Source organism: Fukomys damarensis, unplaced genomic scaffold, assembly GCF_012274545.1.
Source record: "Fukomys damarensis isolate Sample0158 unplaced genomic scaffold, DMR_v1.0_HiC HiC_scaffold_19, whole genome shotgun sequence".
NCBI lineage: Eukaryota > Metazoa > Chordata > Mammalia > Rodentia > Bathyergidae > Fukomys > Fukomys damarensis.
Genome location: NW_022900931.1, coordinates 7,688,218 through 7,700,576, shown reverse-complemented (window position 1 = coordinate 7,700,576; position 12,359 = coordinate 7,688,218). Strand labels below are relative to the sequence as shown.

General features: G+C 38.9%; 1 protein-coding gene across 5 annotated transcripts in view; it reads left to right on the top strand.

Moving 5' to 3' along the window:
* Tnrc6b (trinucleotide repeat containing adaptor 6B) overlaps positions 1-12,359 on the top strand; it is a 227,315-nt gene that overhangs the window by 67,638 nt on the left and 147,318 nt on the right. For all 5 annotated transcript variants that reach the window (XM_010612493.2, XM_010612497.3, XM_010612528.3 and 2 more), the window contains one exon: positions 3,521-3,611. In XM_010612493.2, the coding sequence (XP_010610795.1) occupies positions 3,567-3,611 (45 nt within the window). In that variant the 5' untranslated portion in view covers positions 3,521-3,566. The remainder of the gene's footprint in view (positions 1-3,520; positions 3,612-12,359) is intronic.

The following is a 12,359-nucleotide window of genomic DNA, read 5'->3' as shown; positions in this document are numbered from 1 at the left end:
AAAAAAAAAAAAAAAAAAAAAAGAAAAAAAAAGAAATGCACAAGTGTAAAAATCCATGTGACTTAATGTAAGCTTCTACATGAAGACATTTGTCCTTCAGTAAAGTCCAAGAACCATTCTCCTGGCCCCAATTTAAAGGTAAAAAATTCTACAGACATTTTATGCCCTGTTTTATTTCATGTCTCTTCTATCAGGATTTTAGTCCCTTGCACTAGATGTTAAGGTCTTTGATACTCAATAAATAGCACTGTCCCTCCCTTGACCAATCTTCTGTGCCAGTTGAGAAATAAGGTTTAAAGGGGGGAGCTTTTAGAGACCACAGTATTAACCTCCTACTAATAAAGCTGTTGAGAGAGGGTGACTTACATCCACAGATAAATAAACTTAACACTGAACTCAGAATTCAGCAGACTCACCTAGTCATGGGCAGTTGTGAGGGTCCTGCATTTATGGGTACAGGAGTGGAGGGGAATATCTGCTCCCCGGGGGCAGTTGCTTTCAAAAGGAAGGCAGAAAGAGTCGAGCTCTGTATACCTTGTTTCTCCTTCTAGACTCACCACTCAGGCAAGTTTCTTTGTCTTCCCTGGGGTGGAGAGGAGCCAGCAGTAGAAGCTCAGGAGAGGGGAAGCAGCATTCCTCTTCAGCATGCAGTCACAGGACCATGGCAGAGAGATAATTGGGGAAATAACCTAGAGGAGAGTAGGTAGACAAAGCTCTGTGGGTGAGTCACCAACAGGAGGATGAGCACAAGTGTATTATCATTCAATCCTCAGAACAGCAGTAGTTCCCAGGTGTCCTTAGGGACACTGAGCCTGAGACAGTACACTTTTCTCAAGGTCGCAATGATGGTTAGAGCGTTGGATTCTGTGTGACTCTTCACTTACAGCTGTGGCCATGCCTCCAGGTTTGTCACTGCTCCTTTCCCCTTCAGCCCTCACAGTGCTAAGGTTGCCCACTGTTGCTACCCCTGAGTGGTTTAGGGTTCCTTATTGTTTTCCCCTAATTATCTCTACTCTAACATGTTGGAAAGTTGAGGGCTGCCACAGTAGGGAAAGTAAGCCTTGGCAAATGGGTTGGATCTAGGAGGAGGTGGTAGATTTTGAGAAGTGCTGCACACCAGCTACTCTCAAGGGTAAGGCAGGACGTTTGCAAGTTTTGAGGTTAGCTTGGGCAATTTAGCAACTTAGAGAGACCCTGTCTCAAAATTTAAAAGGGAGAAATGAAGCCCATGGGTAGCTCATTTGCCAGGCATGCATGAGGCCCTGAGTTCAATCCCAGTACTGTGAAACAAACAAAAAAGTTTTTGGTTAAACTGAGCACAGTGGCATATGCCTATAGTCTCAGGTACCGAGGAGGCTGAGAATATATCACTTGAGCCCTGGAGTTTGGGCCTCTCCTGGACAGCCTGTTTCTGGAAGAAAAAAAAAGTCTTGGCTAAAGTCTCGAAGGTAGTAGTAAGGAAGTATGAGGATGACTGGTGACAGTGTTCATTGTTGGAGACAGGGATGAAGAGTCAGAAGAAAGAGCAATGATGGTTAGAGAAAAGGATCTGATACGTTGTGCAAGTCAAGCTAGAGAAATGAGGAGCAGAGTGAACAGCATTGTCCGTCAGCCTGGGAGCAGGAGCAGAACTTCAGGGTGCCTGTGATGACTTGTCTGTGAGGTGCAGTCTCTGTTTCAGCGAATTGGGAGAAGTCAAAGACACTTATGAAGCACCTTGCATACCAGATCATTCTTAAAATGCTATTGAATTCTTCCAGTGCTACAATTTTATTTTCATAGAGCAATTGTACTTTTATACAACTGTCATAAACAGGGAGGGCAAAATTAACTAGAGAAAGCCTGTTTGACTTGCTGTGAGCCACGGCCATGTGAGCCACGGCCGTGTGTTTCACAGAAGGACTGGGCAGTATTGGTCCACCACCTGGGGGTGAGGGGATGAGGTGGAGGGAGAGCTTCTGTCATTTGTACACTTCACATCACATAATAAATTCACACTTGTTCCCCCAAAATTTTGTTAGGTGACTACATAGAAATTTTGATACCCTTTCCCATCTGACAAATACTGAAACTCAGAAGTGTCTACTTGGCCTCATCTGGTGGCTGCAACTGAACAGATCACCAGGCCCTGGTACCTTCATAAAGAGATTTCTCTACCCATAGAAAATTATACATGATAGACATCTTTTTCACTGTAATATTTTATAGTTGTATGCCTTTTAAAGTATTTGACAGGTTTGTGACTATCTGTACCTGTAGTCCAGTGAGGATTTGTTTTGTGTTTGAATATTTCTCACAAGTACATATTTAATGATGTCATTAAAATGGTGCATACTTTTTTTCTAGTACTGGATATTGAACCCAGGGCCTTCACACTGAGCTACATCCCAGCCCTTTAAAAAATTTTTTATTTTGTGAGTAAGTCTTGCTAAATCACCGAGTCCAGGCTGGGCTTAAACATGTGATTCTCCTACCTCAGCATCCCAAGCACTGGGATTACAGACCTGGGCAGGGGCCATCATGTCTGGCTGACATATATTTGTACAAGTTTCCTTTTGGCACTTTTTTTTTCCTTTTCTGTTTTTCAGTACTGGGAATTAAACCCAGGGACCTTCTTCATTCCATCACTGAGATATATCTCCAGAACTTTTTATTTTGAGATAAGGTATTATTTTGGATAAGGCTGGACTCAATCTTCCTATCATCCTACCTTAGTCTCCCCAGTAGTGGGGTTTACAAATGTGTGCCGCTACACCCGGCAGACACATTTTTTTAATTCATAATGTTTTAACAAACTTGCGCTTGACTTATATTCTTTGAGACAAAATGACATTCTTTTGTCACATCCCATAACTAATTTAGCCTTATATAAAAATAAATTGACATTTAGTTAGACACACTTTCTTAAAATTTAAAAAAGTGGCCTCAATTATTAGAGTACACCTTACTTTGAGTCACAAAAACTGAGAATGTTGAACATAAATTATAAGCTCCAGAAATCCAGCCAATTTCAGCACCCTATCCTCGTACCCAGGCAGTGTGACCCACTGCAGCATAACCCAGTGGAGTAGAGCTTTGCTCATTGGGCATTCTTCCTGGCAGGTTGCATCTACTGCAAGTATCATTGAAGATTTCCATTATCACCTCTGCCAAACGCTGTGTAAGACAGAGAAAGAAGTCTAGACCCATTACTATTCCAGTGCCTTAAGCCTTTACCAGCTGTCCTCCAAGGTGGGAGGATCCCTACCCCACCTCTCACTTTGTTCTTCCCTAAATCACATGTGTAAGCCATGTATACCTGTGCTCATATGCGTATCTCAGTTACTTAGCATCATTGCTTCATAGTACCTGCAGTCTCAGGGATGGAATTTCAACCTAAATTCTTCTCTTTTTTTATTGAGTTTATTGATACTTTTTAAGTACACAGTACAGTCACATTCATTAATATTCAACCTAAATTCTTAAAACCCAAACTTTTACCTTGAATTCTTTTCATATATTTTCTCTTCTTACCTTTCAGGCAGTATTTGTGTGTTTCTGCAGAGTTTTGCACAGAACCTGATCCCATGCAAACCAATGAGGGAGAAGTATCAGAGGAAAGCAGTTCCAAGGTCAGTAAACTACTTAATGGTGGAAACAATTTGAGCAAAAATTAAATGGTAGAGGCAGTACATGAGTGGAATGAAGATTTTGTGGGTGGATTTAGAAATTAGATAGGTTTTAATTAGAATCTATCTGAAGTTTGAGATTGTTTTTTCTTCTCAGTGCGTTTTTCTTATGCCACATGACAAATTTTAAATAAATTTTACTGAACTTTATGATTAATTTTTAGATTAGTACTATTTTAAATTTTATTATAAAAGTTATATATACTTATTAAAAATGAATCAAATCAGAAGTATATAAGGCAAAAAGTAAAAGCCTATCCCTATCCTGCTACACAGATGCAGTCCCTGGTAATTTTTTTACTTGCTTGTTTGCTCTCTGTCTTCCTCACATTTTGATAAATATTATTTTATTTCATTCCATTCTCCCCCAGCCCCCTCCCCTCTCTACGTACAAAAACTTTTTTATTTTTTTCCTTCTGTTTTCACTTTTTTCTTGTTCCTTCCTTCCTTTCTCCCGCCTTTGTTCCCCTTCCTATTTGAACACTTTCTTCCCATTTCCCAACGTCCATTCTACATCTCAGTCCTTATTTCCACATTCAGTTTCTCACACCAGAGAAACTATGTGGTATCCAATCTATTTCACATAAGAATATGGTCTCGGGGTCCATCCATTTAGCTATAAATATCTGAAGCTCATCCTTTGTGGCACAGTAGTGCTCCATTGTATATAAAAACAACTCAACATTTTTGTCCACTCATCAGTTGATGGGCATTTGTGGTTTCCAAAATTCACCTATTACAAACTGTGCTGCTATAAAATGGGTGTGCATATATTGTTTTGGTATGATTAAGCCTTTTTTTTTTCCTTTTGGTTTTGCTGGGAATGGAACCCAGGGCTTTCTTTATGCTGGGCAAGTGCTATGCCACTGAGCTATACCCTTAGCCCTCTATACTGATTTTTAAGCAGTAATTTGTTTGGTTTGTTTTTGTCAAAACTGAAGGAATATTTTTATTGTCATGCTGTATACATAAGTAGATATCTATGTGTTTATATGTATTTTATTTCCATCTGCCTCCATGTCGTGAATTTCCTAGGTTCTTTCGTGACCTGACCATATGGGGCCCTTTGTAACCCCTTTTTACCTCCTTCTTTCCTCCTTCAGAATTGGTTCTAGTTTTTCCTGGAAGCTCCTGAGGGCTTCTAAACAGTCTTCAGCACTCATAGCATTGTCCACTACCCAGATATTACCTGAGGTAGTATCAATTCTGGAGAAACTAAGATGTTCTGTGTTTGATGGGGTCCTACAGTTTACAGTTACAACAAAATCACAGTTAAAACATAGCTAAAGCTGGGGGTGGTAGCACATGCCTATAATCCCGGCAGGAAGGAGGCTTGAGGTGGGAGGATCACTTTGCAGTTGAGGCCAGCCTGGGCTACATAATAAGACTCTGTCTCAAAAAAACAAACAAAAATAGATAAGTTTTATCTGATGAAGCAGTAAGAGAATTGAATCAGGGAAGAGGATGGTGGAGGTATAACTGAAACAAGAATGGCAGACGGTGGACAGCTGGGGAGGCTTGGTCTGGTACGCAGGCATTCCTTTTGTCTTTCCTTTGTACATGTGTGAAGATTTTCATGACACAGCTTTAAAAATAACTTACTGATAGTGTTCTAGAGCTCCATTTCATTGGTGTAAGGGGGTGGAAATAGTATTTTATGGGTTAAAGAGAAATTAAATGGTAAAAAGGTAAGAGTTGTGGCTCTAGTCTCCCAATTTTAGGAAATTTGGAAGGAAGTGAAGGAAAAAACAGCAATGAGGAGGAGTAGCTAAAGTGAAAAAGAATTTAAACCTGAGGAGGCCTGTACTTATTTGTGAAGAGATAGAAAAAATCAAGGGAAGCAGAATGCATTTATGAAAAGAGTTCATCGGCTTCATCATTTTGATGGAACCTGAGGGTCACCTGGCTTTGTGCCATGGCAGTACCTGAGCTCTGGCCAGAATCATGCTCTTCTGACTTCTGTTCAATGGTAGAGTGATATTCAAAAGAGGAAAGAAAAAAAGATTTAGATTTTCTCTGTATTGCATGGAAGTTATCATAATCTAGAGAGTACTGAGTACACAACTAAGGGCTTGAAATGACAAGTTTCCCTTTTCCTGTTAAAGTAAAAGATATGGAATTGTATTTATGAAAAAATTGTTAATAGGTTAAGAGGGTCAGGATAGGTGTGGTGGTTCATACCTGTAATCCTAGTACTCAGGAGGCTGTGGCAGGGAAAATTGCCATGAGTCTATGCTAAAAAAAATAAAACATAAAAAAAATATAAGAGGCCAGACCCAGAAGAACATGATGTCTGTAATCCCAGTTACTTGGGAGGCAGGAGGAGTATTGCAAGTTCAAGATCAGTCTGGGCAATTTAGAGATCCTGTCTCAAAATAAAACTTAAAAGGGCTGGGAATGGGGACAGTGTCACTCAGCACTCTCTGGATGTAATCTCTAGTACTACAAAAGAAAATACAAAAAACAATAACAACAACAGAACAAAACAAAAAGCAAGGTCAGTGTGCTATACAAGATACCAGATAGGTTTTATACAAGTAGAAATCAGGGTTGCTTTAGGATGGACAAGACTGATGAAGGAAGTCTAATCTTGGAGCATGTGGATTTCAGTGATCTCCAAAACTGCAAAATCATATGTAACTTTCTCCTGGAGAGAGGTGCTTAAGTTCAAAGATGGAGTAGAGACCATATTTTCTTCAAAAATTGGGAAATGTAGGTTCTGATAGCTTGAGTTTGGTAAGATTCTTTTTCTCTGCCAAAAAGATAAAAAACAGGCCATAGATTCTAAAAGACTGCTATAAGTAGATCACGGACCTTGAATTAATAACGTGTGTTCCCCCCAAAAAGATCATGTATTCTATTATTCCTTGCTTGGTTTTTACTTTCTTTCCTTTTCCTCTCATTCTTTAAATATCTATTGAGAACCTGCTGAGGGGCTAAGATTTCTGGGTGCCAACACAAAGACTTGCCTCATTAAACTGTGATTTATTTTTGTTGTTTCAATTCTTGGGACTCCAAGCATTTTCGATACAAGCAAGAATGTCATTTTCATATTAGCTTAGAACTTGTTTTTTCCCTGAATGGTCACTGGAATGTAATTTTGTATAACCTAGCAGTCTCAAAAACAGTTCTACTATTTCTATGAAAGTTTCTATTGTAATTACTGAAAAAAGACAAATTGACAGAGTTATTGTTAAGGTAAAATGTCATACGCCCTTACATGTATCTTTTGGCTACACATGACTATTTCTTATATTTTTCCTAAGGACTACTTCAAGCCTTATTTAATTTCCGTGCTGTGTATGTGAGAGAGAAAAATTGCATAAAACTGTCTTACTGTTCCACATTTGCAAAGGTTAAGTATGAAAATTACACTGTGTAAACAGTCTTTGATGACATACCAGGAAATTCTAAGGCAGGGGTATGACTTTACTGGCCTTATTCCCTTAGAGAGAGACTACCATAACCCAGTTTATTTGACATTTATGTGCCTGTTGATCTGAAATATATTTTATCTGTTATCTGTGGCTTTCACTTGTTGAATATAACGATCATTTGCCTGGTCTTGCTGTTACAGAGTAGAACTGTTTATCACCAGAAAGATGTCATCTGTGGCACAGATTTACTGACACTTCTTAAGCCTCAGGTGCTCATTTGTGTCATCCTTTCTCCTTTATTCTTTTTATAGAGGTACTGTTAAAAGTTATATACATTTAGGGCCAGGGATTTGGCTTAGTGGTTCCAGCACCTGCCTTGCAAGTACAAGGGCCCAAGTTCGATCTTTGGTACCAAAACAAAACAAAACAGTTATATACATTTATAGTTATCCAATCAGTTATTGAAGTCAACAGTACTTATTGGACATCTAATATTTGCCAGTGTTCTAGGTATGGCCATGCCGAGTTATGTAAAGCCTGCTGTTTGCACGTGGGGCTTGTAGTCTGGTTAAAAAAGGGAGCCATATACCATTTGGGCCCTGGTGTGCTGGTATTAAATGTGTACCTAGCCATGAATTCTTTTGGAATGAAGCTCCACAGTGGAGAGAGTATTGTTCAGACTTGCTTTTTTAGTAATTAAATAAAGGTGGGGTTTTTAAAAATTACTTTGTTGGTGGGTGAGGGAGGATAAGAGAAGTGTTATAAGCAGAGGAAACTGTATGTAGCTTATAAGTGGTAAAATATGACAGTAGATGGTGAGAAAGCTTGTGTGTGATTATCTTGTGATCTATTAAACCACCAAAACTTAATGGTTTAAAACTACCATTGTAAACACCCAGGCAGAATTCCAAATGGTTATGTAGCTACTCCACCTTCAAGGATGTGGAACATAGCTTTCCGCTCTTTAAATGTTTCTTCACACAGGAGAAACAACAAACACCACATCAGCCAGGGGATCAGCGGTGATGTCACATTTACAGTAGGTACCATGGTTGTCTTCCCCAAACTCACCACTCCAGCCTTAATCAGTAGAAGAACATCACACAAGTCCCAGTAGAGGGGCATTCTACAAAATACCTGACCAAAACGATCAAGGAAAATGAAAAAAATCTGAGATACTGGAACAGTCAAGAGCCTAAGGAGGCATGGTAATTAAATACAGTGTGCTATCCTGGCTGGGATCCTAGGATGTTAGGTAAAAAAGAAACCTTAATAAAGTATATACTATAGTAAACAATAAATAGTGTATCAGTATTGATTCATTAATTTTGACAAATAAATTAAGATGTTAATAATAGCAGACAGTTTAAAATATATTTGGAAACTCTCTGTTTGTAATATTTTTGTAAATCTAAACTTACTCTAAAAAATCAAATCTTAGTCACCTTCCCACTATTGAGACACAACACTTGGCACCTGAAATTTAAAAAAGAAGTATTTTGGCTCACAGTTTCAGTCCATGGTCAGCTGACTCCAAAGATGGCAAAGGACCACAGAAGAGGAAAAGGTGCTCAACTTTGGCAGCAAGGAAGTAGAAGAGAAGGGAAGTGTCAGGGACAAGAATATTCCCAAACAGGCCCCCCACCATGACCCATCTCTGTGAGGCCCCACCTCCGCCATCCACTGCTGCACTCCTCAGTGGATGAATCCACTGGTGAAGATGGCACCCCATGGTCCAGTCACCTTCCACACACGTAAGAATTTGGGGGACATTTTAGGAGACCATAACAATATGCATTTCTAAAACCCACCCACAGCCTTTTGCTATCCTCATGATTTGGAGGTTGGTTGAGCTCAGGAAGGCAGTTCTGCTCACAAGAGGTGTTGGTTGGTGGGAGCTGCAGTCATCTGGAGAACCAGCTGGCCAGAAGTGTCCAAAACAGTTCATCCCATGACTAGCAGTTAGTGTTGGCTGTCAGCTAGGGATTGGGCTTGAGGCCATTGACCGAGGTGTCAAGGCCCTTTTCCATGGGAGCTCCCTCCTTGCTTTGTTTTTCCCACAAGTTACCTGGGGCTCACAAAGTTCAAGAGGAGGCATTCCAAGCCCGCAAGCAGATATCTTAAGGTCCAGCCTCAGAAGTCACGCAGCTTTATTTCCCCACATAAAAAAAAAAAAAAAAAAAAAAAAAAAAAAAAAGTCATAGGACCACCCCAGATTCAAGGGCAGGAGTAGATTGGGAGTTCAAGAGTAGGCAGCAGGGATTTCTTTTTTTCTTTTTTGTCATGTTTTTTGTTTGTGTGTGTGTTTGGTTTGGTTTGTTTGTATTAGGGATTAAACCCAGGGCCTTTGCACTGAGCTACATCCCCAGATCTAATTTTTTTTTTTTTTTTTAATTTTGAGGCAGGGTCTTGCTAAGTTACTAAGTTGCCTAGGCTGGGCTTGAACTCATGATCCCCTGGTCTTAGGCTTCTTGAATGCTGAGATGACAGGTGTGCACTACCACTTCTGCCTAGGCAACATATTTTTTAAACAGGGAAAGAAATGCTCAGTTTTTTTTTGTTTTGTTTTGTTTTTTATGATTTACTCTTTTATAACTGGTCTAGATGGAATACATAGACTAGAATATTTTTATCCTGACTCTTAGATGATTCTCTAGAGGAGAATATGGCTTACTCCAGCCTGTAGGCTGATTTTCTTTGTGTCTTGAACACTGAGAAGGGTAACCAGACTCATAGGTGAGGAAGCAACAATTTGCATTCTTGGGGATAATCTCCAGTCAGTGCTGATGTAGTCTTCCATTATGTTTCTGTTGTTGAGATGGGGTCTTGCTCTGTTGCTGAGCTTGGCTTTGAACTCCTAGGCTCAGGGAACTCTTCTGCCATATTCTGCTTAGGATCTAGGATGCCAGGGGTGCACCACTTTCTAAAGTTCTGGAAGTCCTCTTTCATGAATGTCTTTAGTTGGGCTCTTTTTTTTTTTTTTTTTTTTTTTTAACCAGAGATCAAACTCTGGACCTTGTTCTTGCGATCAGGCAGCAGAATTGCTGAGCTAAATCCTTGGCCCCAAGTTGAGCTCTCTTGTGGCTGCCTTTGTGTTCTGAATTGATTGAAAACATTTACCTTTTATGATTATTTTGACTTGATTCCACAGTGCCAGATCCAGTGAATAAGATGGAAGAGAACACACTAATATTTTTATTTGACTGATATTGCTGTAAATGGTTGATCAATACAGGGTAACCAAAACATTCAGAATATTTAAATTTTTAAAATTACAGTAAAACACATTGTCATTAATCCCCTTGAAAATATTCTTCTTTGCTTCAAACACATTGTTCTTGGCAGTATTTTTTTAATTAAATATTCAGTGTATTTTTTATCATCTCATATTTCTCAATGAGGATGGATTTGAATGCTTAATTTCAGCTCTACAGCCATTGCTTATCTTAAATGTAGTATAATTTAGGTTGATATCTTAATGAGTTGGTGTTAATTTTCTGGTTGTAAAGATTTCTGCAGCTGTAGGCTTAGAATATTTATTTCTTTAAGTGAAATATAAAGCAAGCATAGTAAAGATTGTCATAGAGCTGAGCAAATTGGGAATTTGTGATCATATTACCTGTATTTTTTATTTAAATATTTGTTAAAACAATAAAATAAAGCTTTAGGCTTTAAAACTTATAGTTGTAGGGCCAGGGATTTAGCTCAGTGGCACCACGCCTGCCTTACAAGTGCAAGGTTGTGAGTTTGATCCCTGGTACCAAAAACAAAAAACAAAAAAAACTTATAGGTGTAGATGTAAGTGCCCATGTGTCTATACTAAAATACTTACTGAATCAGGGAGCCAACATTTCAGCTATAATCTTTATTGTTATCAAAGGTAACAAGTAAATTTAGTGTTTATAGAGAATAAGATCATCTTTTGATTTACTTGACATTAAAGACAGTTAAACAAGATACTTTAGACATAAACACTAAGATATGCATTGTCACTTAAAACTGGTTTCATTGACAATAAATTATAAGATCTGTTCATAACATTAAATGCTCATTTAGCCAAGAAAATTGTTGCACAGGAATAGTGCGGGAACATGATGATTTGTTTTTTATGTGTTTTCATGAGGGATGCAAACAAAAAGGGTTCAAACATCATTTAATAAAATGTTTTGCTTTTCAAGTTTAGGTTATCTCTGCCTTAGCTGGAATCTGCTTTAGCAAATTATGACAGGTTCATGGGTCTTGAAATCAGACAGTAACAATGGATCTGAAGAGGAGGGGACTTTCAGGAATATTCAGGAAGAATTGGGATGGGGGCCTGAGACAACTCTGGAATGGATGGATTATGTGATAACATGTAGTGGAAGAGACAGCAAGGATCTAGTAGTAGCCATTGTTACTCTTGTGAATGTTTCCTCCCTGCAGTGCTGGGAATTGAACCCAGGGCCTCAGAACTTTGTGTGTGCTAAGCTCTGCCAGCTGCACTGCTTGCCCAGGCCATTATTGTCTTTCATTCAGTATGGAGGGTTTAGAATTTGAAACATTGAGATGATTGCAGGCCCTCCAGGTGAAAATACTTAGCTGTCCTTGTGGCACTCAGTAGAAAGGCAACAGCGAGGTGTGTATTGAGGGTTCTCAACAAACAGGATCAGATGGGTCCTGGGAAATGAGAAAAGCCCCAAGTATAGGACTCTAGGAACTATCTCAGAGTGAGTTAAACTTTAGTATTTTAAGCATTGTCTTGGGTAGCTTTCTTGTATTTTTTAAACAGCTTTATTGAAAAATATCTCAAGATACCATAAAGTTTACTTATTTAGGGTTGGGGATATAGCTTAGTAGCAAGTACTTAGTAGACCTAGCAAATGTGAGGTTCTGAGTTTAATCCCCAGGACAGAGACAGACAGACAGACAGACACACACATGCACATATACACACAGGCATGCAAATTTACTCATTTAAAGTATACAGTTCAGTGGTTTTTAGTATATTTAGAGTTATACAACCTCAATTCAATGTAATTTTAAGAAAATTTTCATTACTGCAGAAAGAAACTCTGTGTCCATTAGAAATCACTTCCCATTCCCTTTCCTCCTGGCCCCAGGCAACCACTGATCAATCTTTGTCTCTGTAAAATTGTCTCTTCTGGAAATTTGATATATAAGAGAATCATAAAATATGTGTCCTCTTCATGTGAAACTCATTTGTTTCTCTAGTATTCATTTTGTGGCTGAATAATATTCCATTGTATGGGTATATCACATTGTGCTTACCTATTAATCAGTTGTCAAACATTTGGGTTCCTTTTTTTTTTTTTGG